Here is an 18,873-nt window from a genome sequence, read left to right on the forward strand (position 1 = left end):
CAATCACTTGAGTGTAAATGACACGCTACTGTACTCAATCACTCACCTACAGACCCAGTCGCAGATAAAAGCACAATCCTGTGTCTCATCTCCCAGTATGCTGCATATTGAGACGGTGATAAATCCTCAGTGACCCCATCAGGTCATCCACGGCATTTAAGGGTGGATGACCTACTACCTCGAGCCTCCTCACACCTTGTAGCGATCAACCTACTAATTCTGCAACATGACCCCGGCTTCAGTCCAATCTTCTCACCTAAATGCCAATACAGTATATTAAAACAAAACAAAAGGACGGCTGGGTGTCCATTTCACTTCAGTACATAGTACGGAGATGCATAGTATTTGATCAGACATCTTGCCCCCCCCCAAATGACAACCATGGCCAATGAGCTGTGTGGCACTGCAATGACTGCGTCATATATGGCAAAAGATAAAAAACATGAGTACATTGACTGAAATTGCCTCAATTGGCAGTGGAGCACACAACCCGATGCATTTTCTTGAGGCTTGATAAATAGGTGCAATATGACCTAAGTGATAGTATGTGTACAAATAGTACAGATTTATTCTTCACCTAGGTCATTGACCATATTCACACAGTTGCCTTGGGGTGCATGGCACAAGAGCAAAATGGAATATGACCAATGCATACTTGAGATGCAAGCTTGCGGACTAGAAAGAAAATGGTAAGGCATTAACAATGGGAAGACTGTGCTGCACATAGACTAGATCGGTTTGAACTGAACTGGCTAGCCCATGCATACTGCACACCGATGGCACCTGGGACTGTAGAGCGGCCGGGCTTTGTGGGCCTCTCACGCAGTCTTGGGTAGATGCTACTGCTGTGACATTGGTGTTAGGAATATACCTGGCATTTGTAAGGGAAGCTCAAGGTGACATAGTAATATTGTAGGGACAGTAACATACTGCTGTTAAGTTCCCTTAAGGATCTCAATTAAGTAAGTCTTGATATATATATATATATATACAGTATACTTGTATTAAAGGGACCCCAGTCTGCTCAGAAAGCACTTAGTTCCAGCTGCACAGGCTGTGTGTGCAGTACCTGAGACTCACTCAGTTTTGGCTCCCGTCTCTTTTAATGCAAATGAGCTGCTGCTTCCCACTCCGTAGCATGCACACACAGTGGCGTCTGGCTCATGGAATTCAAATCAAGTCAAATATGAATAAAGATCCGGCAATTGCATGTCCTATTTTTGTCCGAAACATATTTTAGTGAACCGTTTTTTAAGTTTACAAGCAAGCCGCCATCTTGGAAAACGGACACAGAAGTCAAGGACCACCCATATGCAATGTGGTACATAGTGAATAGAGCAGTGATGGAAGAAAAGGCTGGAGTACAAACTAGGCGTTTTAGGCAGTTCAGGAGCAGTGTTTTCTGTTGAGAGTATTGAATATCTTTGTAACTCTGAAGACATTTTACATGTCCGGCTATATAACAAACTTAAGCAAAAGGAAAAAACAAAAAGCATAATAGGGCCCAACAATAGTAGCCCAACTCCGACAATAGTCAACTTCAACATCAGAGCTGTAGATGCAACAGACCATTTCCGACATCTATGTGATCCTAATACAGCTGTAATATCTCTGCACCACCTATACATATTTTTTACCTTTACAAATGCATTAAGATCTTCTGATACATAATTATAAACTATGCTCCAGTCCAAAATTAAAGACATTTATTTTTTTACAAAGACCAGATTAGGGCATTTTACAACTCTAAACAGGGTTTCCGTTATGAGGTAAAAGAAAAAGAATAATCTGTTGAAGTCCGACAAATGTCCTGTGAAAATAATTCCAGAGTGGACCAAAGAAGTCAGCTTGATCCCCGTCTCCAGTGTGCCAGCAGAGATGATTCTCTCTCCGTTTCTCCCCAAGGTCCTCGGTGTGCGTGTGGGGCTGTCCATGGTGCTGAACTGGACAGCGGAGCTTGGAGGCTACTTTAATTCTCCATGTATTTAACTCCACTCCACTCAATAGATTCAGGTGCATCCTGAAATTCTGAAACTCATCCCTGAAGACTAGCTCAGCCATAATGTTGTTGACTGAAGACTCAAGACTGTTGCCCGTGTTTTTGAGTAGATGTACGTTAGTCTACTGACGGGACTTATTTTATTTGGAATATAATGTATAAGCAAAGGTAGACTACTATTATATTGTTATAATAGATTTACATTATTATATTTCTACATGCCTTGATGCCATTCTTTATATAGCCTATGCTTTATTTTAAGCTCAATAAACACAGATAATATTAGACAGGAATTTCTCCCATTTGTCCGGGACATTGAAATCGTCCAGGAAATGTGGACTGGCACCATTTTTTTCTAACGGAAACCCTGACACAGAAATTAACACATTGTCAATAGTTCAAAATGAGGCAACTTAAAATTATCACTAAAACATACCAACACTGCCAGTATAGTGGATAAGAAAACACAAGGCCCCTACTTAAAAAAGAAACAACCCCATGACAAACATGTTTTAAGAAAATGACAAACATGACTTTTATAGATCCCGACTGTTTACATTCACATCAACCTAGGGATAATGGGGGGGGGGGGAAGCAGTTAAAACAGGAAGTCTAGGACCCAAGATAGCATTGCTTCTGCATCATTCATGATTCACATTGTTTTCCTACTGTAAAATAATATTGGTAACAGACACATTACCAAGTAAAGAGACACTGCCTGCATATGAACAACTGGCAATAAAGTGGTTGCAGCATGGAGGCTTGGATATTAATGGAAGTGAAAATAAAGTTTCCTCCTCTGGAAAATGGCATTCAAGGATCATCGACAAGGGTGGGTTTAACAATTACAGCTTTGAAGAATGTTCTGGGTTAAAGGATGATATGGTCAGGTAGTATGGATGAGGGGTGGGTGCTGCTTGGGTTGTTTGCCAGTTACTGATTGTTCACGTTTCCGTACCCAGGGTAGGCAGTCTGGTCCTGTCCACTGTAGCTCTGATACGTGCTATACGTGCCTTGCTGTCCGTCCCAGGGCGCCTGGTTGCCCCAGCCTGTAGACGGATCAATGAAACCAAGATAAGATCACAGGCTTTGTTTCAACAAAATGTCAAAATCACAAGGTTGGAAGACTAGTATCAAGAGAGGAAGACCACGCTGTCAAGTGTGTGTGTGTGTGTGTGTGGAGCAACACATGGTGTTCACTGATCCTGAGGATTCAAACTAGCCATTTCCTCACTCAGACTAATTTCACACTTCCATTTCACACATCAAACATGGCCCTCGCACCAAGTCTAAGATTCGAGGTGACCGCTCTTTTGCAGCAGTGGCCCCCAGGCTGCTCCCTCTGTGGATGCTTTAAATCCAGCCTCAAAACCCACTTCTACTCCATAGCATTCGACTAGGATTAATCCCCGCTCCCTCACCATTCTCTCTACAATTTCCTCTGTCAGCCTAGTGCTTATTCTGTCCCCCTTGTGTTGCTGTTCTGTGTTCTGTACAGTGTCCAGTTACTCTATTGTCATTCCCTGTGTCTTATGTCTTACCATACTGTCTGTTGCATAGTCCTACTGCCATAACAAAATCGTCTAGTCTCATATTAGTGCTGTGACAAACTGTCAAAAAGGGCTTTAGTTTTTGAGATACCCCTACCGGAGGTAGAACAAAACACAAGCATGTTTTTCCTCATCTCTAAGGTCTCCCATATGTGAAATGGATTCTTGTATACAAATATTTTACTGCAAAACTTGTTAAATTGATAGATATTGTTATACACCCCCAAAGGAAAAAACAACTAAAATATAGCCTGGCCGTATGGGAGTTGAGACATGTAAACTCATGTATATTAATAATACAAGCTCCAAGCGCTTTCAAACTTGACATGCTAGCAGTCAGACAGTTGCTTAACCTAATAGAAAAACCTGGATGTGAATATCTTTATGCATGTAGGAAATATATACCTATGTACACATACTTAAAATAAGCGGAAATGTAAAAAATGTATATCTATGCAGAATGTTCTCATTTACTTTGTAGTAGCTCTGCCATGGATTGTCATAGAAACACAGATGAGGGTTTTTTCGGAAAGGTGTGGTTGTGCTGAATCAAGCAATACCACATGTGTAAATATAGCATACATGGTCAGGGAGTTACATCAGTAAATGTATGAGGTGTCCTAAATGAAAGAAAATGAAACATTGACATAATGAAGTCTTCAGTCCAAAGCCCATTATCAGTGGTGAGAAGCATGTTGACAAATTCAATGTTACTGCAAAGTAAAGTCACTTGAGGTAATGTTCTGGTCTATAATGTTAATATATTTATGATACATTTAATAAATTATACATTTCATACGATACATTTTATGATACTTCATATGGAAACAAAGATCCAATTGAATCAGGTTGAAATTGAAATAGAACACCTTTATTTCAATCTACTGCGTTCTGAGCCCCCTGCTGTATTCACTGTACACACATGACTGTGTGGCCAGGTTCAGCTCCAACTCGATAGTGAAGTTTGCGGACGACACATGGTGGTGGGGCTGATCTCTGACAATGACGAGAAGGCCTATCGGGAGGTGGTTGATGAACTGGCACGCTGGTGCCGGGATAACAGCCTACTCCTGAACATTGGTAAAACCAAAGAGCTGATCATGGATTTTAGGAGAATACAACAGGGGACACACACACCACTGCGGATAAATGGGGCTATCGTGGACAGGGTGAGCAGTTTCATGTACCTGGGAGTCCACATCACAGAGGACCTGACATGGTCAACACACATAGATTCTGTGCTGAAAAAGGCGAAACAGCGCCTCTAGCACCCGAGACAGTTATGGAAGTTCAGAGTATCGGGGAAGATACTCCACTCCTTCTATTCCGGGGCTGTAGAGAGCATTCTGACTGGAAACATCACTGCCTGGTTTGGAAACACCATGGCAAAGGACAGGAAGGCCCTCCAGAGAGTGGTGCGCTCAGCAGAGCGTACTACGGGTATTGCACTACCACCCCTGCAGGACTTATATAACAGGAGGTGCAAATCCAGAGCCTGCAGAATAATGAAAGACCCCCACCACCCCAACAACAGCCTGTTCAAGCTGCTGCGGTCAGGCAAGCGCCTACGTACACACGCTACAAGCATAGAGAGACTTCGGCTCAGCTTCTTCCCCCAGGCCATCAGAACACCCACTCACAAGTACACATGAGCGCACACACACACACACACACACACACACACACACACACACACACACACACACACGAAAGAACAGATGTGGTTCTTGTATAGTATAGTTTAGATATAGTAAGTAAAACATAATGATGGAGTTAAAATTGTATATTGTATAGTAGTGTACATAGGAACCAGTGCCTTCTCAGGAATTTAGCATGTCTATTTTTATCATGCACATCTTATGACTTACCTGTTTTTTTTTCTATGTCCATTTTATTATTGTATTATTGCACAATCGATGCGGGCATGACCATCCACATTTCACTGTATGCAACACATCACCGTCACTCATCCACATTATCATCAGTGACAAAATGGATCATATTTTGGCAGTCAGGGAAAGAGCAAGAGCAAAACTCAGTGCAAGTCAAGCCCACTGAAAGACATTGGCATTTGCTGGCATCATTGCAGTTTCCATCTTTACAGTACAGGTGGGTGATGTCTCGAACTTCCTTAGGTGCCAGTGCTTTCTGGAACATAACAGGTTCAATGGATCCATCTTCTCTGAGCCTCCACCCTCTACCAACTGGGTTCCAGAGAAGAGGCTTGGCCAGATGGCTGTGACGCCACACTGCTGTTTGGTACAAGGCTCTCAACACATGTTGCTGGAAGGCATCTTCTGTTGGGGGTAGATTTGCAGCTGATGAATCTGTGGTAGATGCTAGTGTGTACCTCAGCTCATCTAGGTTGGTGCAAGGATGTCCATTCTCCATTTTCTTTTGGCCATACAGGAGGAGGGCATACTGTGTCCTTTGAAGAGATTCTCTGTGGCCCTGTATTGGTTATGTAGTTGCTGACAAAGATACATAGAGCAGCCTTGTTTCCACTGATCCTCAGGTATTTCCTGTAGTTAGGAACAGTTGATTGTCCTGTGATAATGTGTTGGTCTGCTGGTTTGGATGGTGCCTCTTCTTTGCCTTTCAAGGTCTTTGATTGAGTGTTGATGGTCATATCTGTCAAACACTAACAACACAGTTGATGCCTTCCTTTCCCATTAACGTTGCGATCCTTTTCCAGACACACTCACCCAGATCATTGTATGTTTGAAAGGGCCACAGAGAATATCTTCAGAGAACACAGTCATCTTGGCAGGTGGCTTTGAAAATGGTGAGGAGGTTAAGATGGTTAGCAAGTCAGGCGTTGACTGCTTGGCAGATCTTTATAGTGACCAGGAGGAAGCTGACACAAGATTGGTGTTTCATGCAATACACCTTGCACAGTCACATTCTCGTCTCATTGTCAAATGTGATGATACAGATGTACTGGTTTTGCTTGTGTACTATTCAAGCAAAGGGATGTTTGGATCCTCAACAGTGTTCATGCACTCTGGACATGGCCCAAAGGAAAGATCCATCGTGGGCTTGAGTTGCACTGAGTTTTGCTCTTGCTCTTTCCCTGACTGCCAAAATATGATCCATTTAGTCACTGATGATAATGTGGATGAGTGACGGTGATGTGTTGCATACAGTGAAATGTGGGTGGTCATGCCCTCATCGATGCTTGTAGCGTGTGTACGTAGGCGCTTGCCTGACCGCAGCAGCTTGAACAGGCTGTTGTTGGGGTGGTGGGGGTCTTTCATTATTCTGCAGGCTCTGGATTTGCACCTCCTGTTATATAAGTCCTGCAGGGGTGGTAGTGCAATACTCGTAGTACACTCTGCTGAGCGCACCACTCTCTGGAGGGCCTTCCTGTCCTGTGCTGTGCTGTTTCCAAACCAGGCAGTGATGTTTCCAGTCAGAATGCTCTCTACAGCCCCGGAATAGAAGGAGTGGAGTATCTTCCCCGATACTCTGAACTTCCTTAACTGTCTCAGGTGATAGAGGCGCTGTTTCGCCTTTTTCAGCACAGAATCTATGTGTTGACCATGTCAGGTCCTCTGTGATGTGGACTCCCAGGTACTTGAAACTGCTCACCCTGTCCCATTTATCCGCAGTGGCGTGTGTGTTCTCCTGCTGTATTCTCCTAAAATCCACGATCAGCTCTTTGGTTTTACCAATGTTCAGGAGTAGGCTATTATCCCGGCACCAGCGTGCCAGTTCATCAACCTCCTCCCGATAGGCCTTCTCGTCATTGTGTGTCGTCCGCAAACTTCACTATGGAGTTGGAGCTGAACCTGGCCACACAATCATGTGTGTACAGTGAATACAGCAGGGGGCTCAGAACGCAGTAGATTGAAATAAAGGTGTTCTATTTCAATTTCAACCTGATTCAATTGGATCTTTGTTTCCATATGAAGTATCATAAAATGTATCGTATGAAATATATAAATTATTAAATGTATCATAAATATATTAACAATATAGACCTCAAGTGACTTTACTTTGCAGTAACATTGAATTTGTCAACATGCTTCTCACCACTGATAATGGGCTTTGGACTGAAGACTTCATTATGTCAATGTTTAATTTTCTTTCATTTAGGACACCTTAGGGCTGGGCGATATGGAAAAAAATCATATCGCGATAACGATATGATAATGTTATCATATTTCTCGATATCGATAATTATCGAAATTGTTATAAGTATTAAAAAATATATATATATATATATTTTTTTATATATAAACAACAGATGTATGTTTATTTTGCAGAAATTCTTTGTCATTGCCGCCATCTTTAGTGTTACATCCCCTCACACTCTCAGGCTGCAGCTGGTTTAAAAGCGAAAGTAAACCGGCTTCTCTGCTGGCTGTGGCTCCAGGGGAGTTGAACAGTTCTGGCTCTGCTAGTTTATTTTTGATCTTTTGGCGCTTTTTTGGTGGACAAACCACCGCACATGTGCACCGTGACTCGTGACTGGAGTCTAGTTCTGCTAGCACACATAGCCTACTGTGTACAGACGGTTTCAAACTGTATTTTAAATTAGAAAGCAAACAAAATAAATGGACAAGAGAAAAATAAATCTCAATTTGGTCAGTATTGTCATTTGGACAAGCAAAGCCATTACTTTAAGTTGCAGAAAGACACGATTTTTTGATTTTTTTTAATTTCGATATTCGATATCGATTATTAAAATATATCGCGATATTTATCGTTATCGTTATATCGCCCAGCCCTAGGACACCTCATACATTTACTGATGTAACTCCCGGACCATCCATGCTATATTTACACATGTGGTATTGCTGGATTCAGCATAACCACACCTTTCCGAAAAAGCCCTCATCTGTGTTTCTATGACAATCCATGGCAGAGCTACTACAAAGTAAATGAGAACATTCTGCATAGATATTCATTTTTTACATTTCCGCTTATTTTAAGTATGTGTACATATAGGTATATATTTCCTACATGCATAAAGATATTCACATCCCAGGGCTGTACACTGCGATGATATCATCGCGAATTGCCCCTTTAATTGGCCGTTGCGATTGGTAAATATTATCTGGGGGCGGGCTTGCGAGTAGTGCTTTCAAGCCTTGGATTCGCATTTCACTCCTAAATTATCCAAGGCGTGTGATGACGCCACTCACGCAAGCTGAGCAGTGAGCACTCAGCAGGTATGATCAGCGGGAACAATCGACTGAGCACTCACTCTGATAGGGCAAAGTGTACCGGTGGAATAAGTCCCCGCGTCGGCAAAATGTCAGGCTGAACTCGCGATGCATCTTGTTGTAGCGTCTTTGCATCATCAAAAACCGATGCATTGATATAATTTCCTCTCATCCACTTGTCAGCAGTGCACTGTGACTGCACACACACACAGCAGATACTATTGCTTCGCTACTACATATAAGGCGAGAGCCGCGTCACAGTTATCAACAAACAGTGGAAGTCGAGGAGACATGAATAGAATTGCTCAACATGCTAACGCTAGTAGCCTCTGGCTAACGCCAGTTAGCCGTTCAGCTAACGCTAAACTAGTGTCTAACTAAAGTGACTCTGCAACACCAGTACCATTAGTGAGGAGGGGGGGGTATATTGAAGACGCTTAACAACAGGGGTTCAAAGATAACTTCACATTTATTGGTTTATTCATTTCTTAATTATATCGCTTCATGCAATCCATCCAGGCTGGCTGCCTCCGTGTTGTTGACATAATGGAGCGGTCGGAAAGTATAGACGACGCATCCTAGTGACCTAGTCTAGTGTGTGACATCATCAACTGTCGACGACAGCTCAGACGGGGATTCTCTCTCTCTCTCTCTCTCTCTCTCTGGAGCTGGTTGCATATAGCGAGCATTTAGACTTGTTGCGTGGTGGCGATGTCTCGCAGATAATACAACTACAAGTATGATTATATAATATGTATATTTTATTAAAAAGAAATTATATAAAATAATTTTTTTCTTTTTTTTTTTAAATCAAAAACAATCGATATAAATAATGGTAAAATTGTTATTTAAAAATTTGCCCCTAAAAAATATTTTTTGCCCCTAAATTTCTCATTTAGGGGCAAGTGTGCCCCTAGTGAAAAAGCTTAGCGTACAGCCCTGCATCCAGGTTTTTCTATTAGGTTAAGCAACTGTCTGACTGCTAGCATGTCAAGTTTGAAAGCTCTTGGAGCTTGTATTATTAATCTACATGAGTTTATATGTCTCAACTCCCATACGGCCAGGCTATATTTGGGTTGTTTTTTCCTTTGGGGGTGTATAACAATATCTATCAATTTAACCATTTTTGCAGTAAAATATTTGTATACAAGAATCCATTTCACATATGGGAGACCTTAGAGATGAGGAAAAACATTGTTGTGTTTTGTTCTACCTCCGGTAGGGGTATCTCAACATTTTGGGGGCATTGTCACTAGGCTATATGTCTTACTGTATCGTCTGTTATATACTCCCTAGTGTCTTGTGGTCCTACTGTATTGACTGACCATCCTGTCTTTTATCATGTTGTATTGTCCTCTGTGTGACTATGTCTATAGTCTTTAATTTTGTAGTTACTGCATAGCACTTTGGTCGGCTCTTTGAGCTTTTACATGGGCTATATGTAACGGTTGTGACATCGGCACCTTAAACGTCGATGCCCAGAGGGAGTTTTGAACCCGGGTCTCCCACGCCACGGGCAACAGCACAGACCGCTATACCAAGAGGTGAATTCACTGCTTTGCAACGTGTCTTTTAAGGGTGAGAGTGAGTTTAACCCATAGCACCGCTGCTCGCCCCAGTCACTTCACAACATCTGAAGTCCTTCGTGACTGCGCTTCGCGGTACCATCCGTTACATATATAAATAAATGACTTGACTCACCATAATTGTACATCTGTCCGCCTGTGACCGAGCTGGGGTAGGCCGTGCTGTACATGGAGTAGTCTACTTGGCCCTGGGCATCGCCCTGAGCAGCGGCCTGAGCCCCTTGGGTCAGCAGCTTCTTCTTCTCGTCTCCATAGCCATAGCTGTAAGGACTCTGTTGGTCAGGAGGAGGGGGCATGGCCTGGTAGCTTCCTCCCGCTGGCGTGTCGGAGGTGGGCGGGGCGGAGTAAGTGCACGCTTCGGGGTAGAAGGTGCCATAGCCGGTGGTGCCGTCTGCCGCGCCGGAGGGGTCTCCTGTATATGCCGTGGCGACGGGGGCAGCTGGGGCTGAATTACTGCCATAGAACTTATCTGAAAGAGATTACAAGACAGTGAGTCTCACTCGTAAAGTGGAGACATAGGTCTTCACTTTTAAGCAGCTTTCCAGAGTAATAAATTGAGAAATCTTTCAGAAGCTATGATCAAAAAAGGGTTTCATGCAATATCCTGTGACCATTTAAGGAAACAGTCTGAAACAAACTAAGATGACATGAAATTGGTTTAAATGCATCACCCAAAACAAATAATTTAGTTTAAGAATTTTCGATTGCCAAACTGACTAAAGTGCTGCATTTAGCGTTTGAGCAGCGCTCCCATGGCCGTGTGGTGTCCTTTGCCTTCACTTGCTTTTCGCTCTCACAGCTCCCACTCTGCATCCTCCTTAGTTAGGGATGGGTACCGAACCGAACCAAATTAAGGGTACAGACCGAATCACGTCGGTACTACCGAGTACCGATTCACGTGAGATCCGCCGGTGCCACATTTCGGTACTGTTAAAAAATCAACATTTCTTTTACCGCGAAACGAAACCTATGAAGTGTGCCGCACGTTCACATCAACACGCACAATACACCCTTACCTAGGATTTGACTTGATTCAACAACAAAGCCGTCGGGGCAATGGCAAGCCGAAAATGGTTACACTTTACAAAGCTAGATGCAGACAACGCTTGCTGCAATATTATATACAGTATACATTAACAAATTGTTGTAAATAAATAATGATAATAAATTATTTTACTTTTTTTTTTTTACAACCGAGGTACTGTTTAGAGACTAAAGTACCGAAAAAAGGTACCGTTGGGTACCGGTATCGATTCACAGGTACCGGTTCAAATGTGAAAGGTACCCAACCCTATTCTTAGTGTGGTACCAACTTTATTCTCGTAGCAAAATCCCTTCCAACCTACTTCCGGGTTGAAACAAATGTGATAAACGAACACTAAATAAAGCTGATATTTGCATTTCCAAACGGTAATGTCAATCTGTCATCGTATGTACAATCAGTTTCCACTGTATTTAGAAACACAAATTGACTGCTTTGATAGAGATGCTGATATTAACTAACTAGATAACTTAACTGGTGAATACCATCTTGACTAGCTAGCTAACATTATATCAAGCTGACAAACTGAAACGATAAATACTGATTATAAATACGGCAGATTGATGTGAAAACCACCTGTTTAAGTTAAGACTAGAGTCGTCCTCAACTAAAAGCACATGTTTAAATTAAGACTTGGCTGTCCTCGACTAAAACCACTGGTTTAAATTAAGACTTGGCTGTCCTCGACTAAAACCACTGGTTTAAATTAAGACTTGGCCTGTCCTCGACTAAAACCACTGGTTTAAATTAAGACTTGGACTGTCCTCAACTAAAACCACTGGTTTAAATTAAGACATGGCTGTCTAAAACCATTCAGACTAAATAACTCATTCAGCATGGTTAAAAGCATAAAAATATAAAAATCTTGGTAGACTAAGACTAAACCGACTATGAGGGGGCAGCCCTAATTAAGACAGTGAAATGTGCGCCAGCTTGTTGTAACAATTTGCCATTGAATTTTCAAACTCAATTCTGCAATAATTTTCAACTGAGGAGTCCAAATTACATGGCTGATGGCAAATTCGAACTAGAATTTATACAGTGGCCATATCCCATAAACGGCACAAATCATCAATGACATGTTTTGATCATGCCCCTAATCTGGTCAAACGGTTCGGCCTACCAACTGTTTTTACACATTTCCAATATCATCTTGATCGGGCAAATAGTTTATAAAACTATTTGTTTTGTGAGAATAGTGCCACCATGAGGTCAAATGACTCAAAATATCACAGGCCTCCTTGCCATTGTAAAAACATTATGTCAAGTTTGGTGCAAATCGGACCATGCAATCACAAGTAACGCATCACTTCCTGTTAACCATGTGTTTTCCCAAATTCTTTTTGGATCTGGCGGTCATTATGCTTTGGGATATCAAGTATCTAAATGACACATTTATAGATGTCATATTCCCCATATTCTACACAGCAAGTTTGGTGAGAATCAGGTGAACAGACTAGGGGGAGTAGGGATTTTTTTTAAGGTCTTCATTAGGTCCTTATGGCAAATGTGTTGTCCATGAGGAGACATATTTCTGGGTATAAGTTTTATGACAAACAAATCAGGAGATACTAATTTAAAAAATGTTAAAGGTTTGGCCGAGAGAAAAGATCATGGGGTCACCAAAAGCAATAGGGTTCTTCCTCTAGGAGTCATGAATATGCACAGAAAATTTGAAAAGATTCGAATGAAAGCATCACACATAGGATCTGCTGCAGTGGTCGTTCAGAGATATAATTAAACGTTTGCTCCCAGAAAGGTAAATTTATGGAGGTGAGGCAACAGCAATGCAGTCAAGTCAGTCAGATTTGAGTCAGTGTCCCTTCAGAATTGCTGCTTGTTTCTTAAAAAAATAAAAAAACACAAAATTACATTTTATCCAAACCATGCTCTCTACAAAAAAGGATCCGATTATGTCATCTGGCAGATGGTACTGGTTACCGAACTGCAAGTTGAACAGGGACAAATTCTGCTTAGTTCCACTGTCAATCAGGTTACTTGAACAGGAACAACTAATTTCATATCCTGACCTGCTGGCGGCAGAGGACTTTGTGAAATGTATGACATTGTGAAATGCAGTGAGGCGACAGGCAAACTGAACATGTTCTATGTGATGTTGTTATGTTGGAAGTTGATGTACGAGTGTAGCAGCAACTCTGGCATTGTTCCAAGACACCCCCCCCCCCCCCCGGGACCCATAAAGACTCATCTTATCTAAGCCTATAAGCAGTGGCCTGATAGAAAGGGAAAGAAGCAGACACTCACGATAACCAGAGCCAGCACCGTTTCCATAGGTGTAGTTTGCTGTTAAAAAAAGTAGAAAACAGAAATTATCAAGTGTGCAGACCCCTAAAAATGTCATCACTCAATAGGAATTACGGTAGGTACAAAATTATGAAAATAATAATTGACCCATCTAAAACACTGCCCTCATTGTTGACCCTCCTAGCAAGAAATATTGAAGCAACAGGGAGGCAACAGTTGTGATTGGAGGATCAAGAAAAGAGGGCAGGGTTTGAGATGAGTCAATTGTAGGCTCAAGTTCTGCTTGATTAAGAAAAGCAATTTAAAGTCAAGTTCCTTACCCTTATTATAGGTGTTTCCTGTGGTGTTGGGTTTGCCCTGCCCCCTGCCCCGCCCTCGACCACGACCCCATTGCTGAGATGCAGGGTCGGATGGGATGCCACGGATAGTACCAAACCCTGGTATATGCTAATAGGGAAGGTATGCAGATTAACTGTCTAGTCACACATTTAATTAGCTGCAACATCATCCCAGGTAGCACATATCTGGGCCATAGATAATGTTATACAATTTCCCTGTGTAGTTTTGTTAAATTGAATTTGTTCACATTTGATTTGTTTTAATATTAGATTTTTTTTGTATTCTATATATTTCTGGACTTTTTCTGTATTTTCACCCATCCCAATTTAGTCATTATGCCAATTCCCTTCCTGCGCGTATTGCCCCACTGTCGACCTGGGGAGGGTGTAGAACTACCACATGCCTCCTCGGATACATGTGGAGTCGCCAGCCGCTTCTTTTCACCTGACAGAGAGGAGTTTCGTTGGGGGAACATAACGCGTGCAGAGGTTCACGCCATTTCCCCCAGATCCACTCCCTGCTGAACAGGTGCCCAGACCGACCAGTAGGAGTCTAGGAGTCGTAGTTTCGACCAGGACACATACCCCACCAGCTTTCCAACCGCTAACACTGCCAATTGTGTTAGTAGGGATGACTAACCAAGCCGGAGGTAACGCTGACAGCTGGATTCGATCCCAGAGTCTCTGCGGTGGTAGGAGAGTGCTTAGTGCACTGCACAAGCAAACTGGGAGGATGTTGCGGCTAACAATTAATTTGATTAATCATTATTCATTTGTATTAATGATAAACTCTACAGCACTTAACTTGAAGAAATGCTTACAATAAAAAATGCATAAAAATACAAGTCTTAAAACAAAATATTAAAAAGTAGGCAAAGTCAAAAACACTACAATAAAAACAAGTGTGAAAGTATGTTTTAACTAAGATGTGATATAAAAGATTATACTGAATTAGCTACCCTGAATTGAGGGTAAAATTTGCCTAAAGTCAATCTGTGACAAAATACTGGAGGGCCGAGACATTTAGTATCGAGCAAACCGTTCAATGTTGCATTTTTAATTAAAAAATGTTTACTTAAATTTGTATTTGCAGTTTTTCGAAACAGTACATTTCGACATACAAAATTATAAAGACATAATATCAATTTTTTTTAAATTAAAACAAATAAAAGATTGACAAAAATGTGAAAAGAAAAAAGGGTGACATGGGTTCTTCGGTCCATTCTATTTTTACATTGTTTATTTACATTTCAATTTCTTTTCTTGTTTCCTTTTCATTATTCTGTGATGTTGTTTCTTCCTATATTCCTCCCACTTTTCCCATTTTGACTCAAATTTCTCCTCTTGTAACCTCAGCATTATTCTCTCCATTTCCTGTATCCCCTCTATTATCTCTATCCATTGTTCCTTCGTCGGTGCTTCTACCCTGTACCACAAGTTTAGTCAAAGCTTTCTTGGCTGCTACTAATAGTATCTTAATCAGATACTTGTCTTCTCCCTGAATTTCTTTCTGTGTTAAGTTCCCTAGGTATAGTACTTGACCTGTCTGGGGTATTTCATATCCTATTTCATTTATTATCCCTCCTATCTCCTCCCAGTAGTTTCTTATTTTCGGACATTCCCAGAATATGTGTGTGTGGTTCGCTACTTCTTGCCCACATTTTCTCCAACATGGCTTTTGTGTTGGCATGTAATTGCCCTGTATTTCTAGTTTTCCATCAATTGTCTCGTCCTGACCCTTCTTTAATTCTTCCCTGAGTCTGTCAATATTGTTCTGGATGTTGTGCGTGTTAGATTGGATGCTAGTCTGTATGCTAGCTTGTAGCTCCTCTACCCAAGTGGGCACCTCTGCTCTGTCGCCTTGCGCCATGCTAGCCTGATTTTCCTGCGTCACCTCCTCGTGTCGATAACTTTCCTCCGGTGTTTGTATCTCTTCTGGGGTCGCTTTTCTTTAGCATTCATCCTTCCTTTTCTCTTATATCATTGAATTGTCACTTTTTATTTTGTTTTAGATATTTTAACTTCCTTTTTCGTTGTTCTTTGACCGGGAGCTCTTAACAATGGCCGTCTACCCGAACATCTCAAACCGGAAGTCCAATGTTGCATTTCTATCAAGCAACAGTGCCCAACAGTGTGCAGAGTGCCCAAGCATGAATGAAGCCTTACCATGTCAGTGTAAGTGACCTTTTTCTTTAAGGGGTCTCTGTGGGGGCGTGGCCGAGCATCTGCAGCATCCGCAGCATCAGGCTCCGGGAACAGCTTCTCTAGAGCGGCCAGGGCAGCGAACGCCTTGGCTTCCTTCTTATTAGAGCCTCTCCCCCTGAACTTCTGCCCATCAATTTTCACCTAAAAGATGGGGGCAGGAAACTATTACTACTTATCACTGTTAACCATGTACTTTGAAACCAATAGTCTGACATTTCACTTTGTCAAAGCAAGGGAGCCATTATTAGTGTAGCGTAATGGGAGAGAGGACTCGTGTGTGGGATCGTTGACTCACCTCCATGATGAAGCACTTCTCATGAGAACCGCCGGACTCATCAGACAGCTCGTACTTGAGGCTGCGGCGGATCTCGTTCAGCTCCATCACAGGGTTCTTCCCATTCTTGGTCAAGATGGGGCCCTGGCCACTCTATTCATAGGAAGACAAAGGGTAGCTGTTAAATCCACTTGGCATTAACTCCCCAATTCCAAGAGCCTAACATCAGTTCCCAGCAGGGTTTTAGCTGCAGATAGTATAAGTTAGTCTAACAGTTCGTGATAAACTGCAACCAGTATTCCCTCATGTCTACTGCTTTTTGCTGCCTGGATATGTGCTTTCATCTGAGCACTGTATCAATTATCTTTATGCAATTTATTATTATGCAAGATTCAATTGGATGTAGTGGTTATTTGGGTTGGCCTAGAAACTTTCAGAATTACATAGTGAAAGATTGTCCCTAAGATGCCACACAGGTCTCGTGAGAATCGGGTGGACAACCTAGGGGAAAAGTTAAAGCAAAACAGCACAGATGGTAGACATAGGTGGCCCTACTGGCAAATAATAGCTGTACGTTTGTACAAAACGTGAATTTATTTAATTTGAATGGTAATAAGACGGAGTGAGGTCATGGTATTTGGTGGCCCCTCTGTGACCTCACTACTAGATCTGGGTTCGCTGGCACAACATGTCAAACCGATAGTGAAGAACCTAGGTGTACAAATTTACCCGGACCTTAAATTTGACAGCCAGATCAAGGCTGTGGTAAATCAAGCTTCTTCCAGTTGAGGAAGCTGGCTACAGGCGCAGCATTTTGAAGCAGTAATCCACGCATTTGTGACTACTAGGCTGGATTACTGCAATGCACTTTATATAGGGGTGAGTGGATCCTCGGTTGCTCGCCTTCAGATGGTGTAGAACGCCGCTGTGCGTCTTTTAACTGGCACTCGTAAATATGAGCACATCTCATAACAATGAAGTAAGATTTTGATTATTTGAAATATGGCCTGTGTAGACTAAACTATGCACATAATTATGTCAGTCTACAAGGTCCGAATTCTACATGGTCCGGCAATGTAGATCTTGTAGACTCCACTACAGACCAATTATCAGTGAATGTTCATGCATTTTTAAGAAGGGCTACTTCCACAAAAAAACAAAGAACTCACCAAAACATCTCAGTAGCACCTTATCTAAATGTTCTATTTCATATATGGAGATTCATATTTATTTATGTATTGCATGCATTTCTACATTTTATTTCCTATTTTGTTTATTCATCCCAGTATCTTTCTTTCTTATGTGTGGAATTCTACAAGGCATCTACATTCACATTTAGCTGACGCTTTTATCCAAAGCGACTTACAAGTTCTGTACGACAGGTCATCAGGAAGGATACAACTCTATCAGCTGAGTAACAATATTCATCAAAGTGTTGCGTGTTACAGTGTAGGTTAGTTTATTAGGACAAGTGCATGACAGTAAGGTTAGTTAGGGTTAGATTTTTTTAATTTAATTTAATTTCAGATAATGGTTGAAGAAGTGCGTCTTTAGTCGATGGCGAAAGATTGGACGGGATTCGGCTGTCCTAACTGGGGTGGGTAGTTCATTCCACCATTGTGCTTGTGCCATCGAACGAAGCTTCGAAGCTTCGAAGTATTTAAGACAGCCCTAATCGTCTCCCGGATGGTATTGCACATCATTGGATTGGATGGGACTGTGCAGCAAAAAAATTTGTCCGGTCCAGGTTTTACTTCTCGGGATGCAGCTGGATACTATTGCATTGACTGTGGGGACTGGGAGCAGCGTGGATCTATGTGTTTTTGGATATAACGTTGGATCAATAAATGCGATCAATATTTGGAATGGCGATCAGGAATTGGATTAATCGTTTTGCATGACATCAGATGTGAGGTAAGGCCTTTATGTTACGAGTCTTGGGGTAATCAGATGTTCCTATCACCGCCATCGGAGCGTGTGCGTGTGTGAGGTTCGCGCCGACCAAAGTACGGAGAACCGATTTTTCATACCCCACTTCTCTTCGTGCATAAGTACACATATAATAGCGATAATCTAGCATTTATTTGAAAACTATTCATAAATCAAGCGACAAATGGCACGATTTCTAAGGAAATACATTTAAGCTCGATTTGCTGAAGTTTATTGAGATGAGACAGAACACTCTAGAAATATATTGATATTCATCACGGTATAAAATGGAAATGTATGTATGAAAAAATGATCTGTTTCGTGCATGTTGACTGGCAGCAACTCATTGACGACCACTGTGTTATTTAGATCTATTGCTATTATATTTGATATGTTTTAAGTAGGGATGTCCGATATTATCGGCCAACCGATATTATCGGCCGATATCGGCATTAAAATGCGATTTCTATAACCTTTATTTACCCAGGCAAGCAAGTAAGAACAAATTCTGATT

At 41.8% G+C, this 18,873-nt stretch overlaps 1 protein-coding gene across 2 annotated transcripts in view; it reads right to left on the minus strand.

Moving 5' to 3' along the window:
- Nucleotides 1-1,691: 1,691 nt before the first annotated feature.
- The window catches only part of ilf3a (interleukin enhancer binding factor 3a), an 81,154-nt gene continuing 63,972 nt past the window's right edge, over nt 1,692-18,873 (minus strand). For both annotated transcript variants that reach the window (XM_084318119.1, XM_084318120.1), the window contains exons 15-20: nt 16,452-16,583; nt 16,118-16,297; nt 13,934-14,060; nt 13,614-13,652; nt 10,422-10,775; nt 1,692-3,048 (exon numbers count right to left, since the gene is read on the minus strand). In XM_084318119.1, the coding sequence (XP_084174245.1) occupies nt 2,933-3,048; nt 10,422-10,775; nt 13,614-13,652; nt 13,934-14,060; nt 16,118-16,297; nt 16,452-16,583 (948 nt within the window). In that variant the 3' untranslated portion in view covers nt 1,692-2,932. The remainder of the gene's footprint in view (nt 3,049-10,421; nt 10,776-13,613; nt 13,653-13,933; nt 14,061-16,117; nt 16,298-16,451; nt 16,584-18,873) is intronic.

This window comes from Notolepis coatsorum (genome assembly GCF_963971535.1).
Source record: "Notolepis coatsorum genome assembly, chromosome: 7".
NCBI lineage: Eukaryota > Metazoa > Chordata > Actinopteri > Aulopiformes > Paralepididae > Notolepis > Notolepis coatsorum.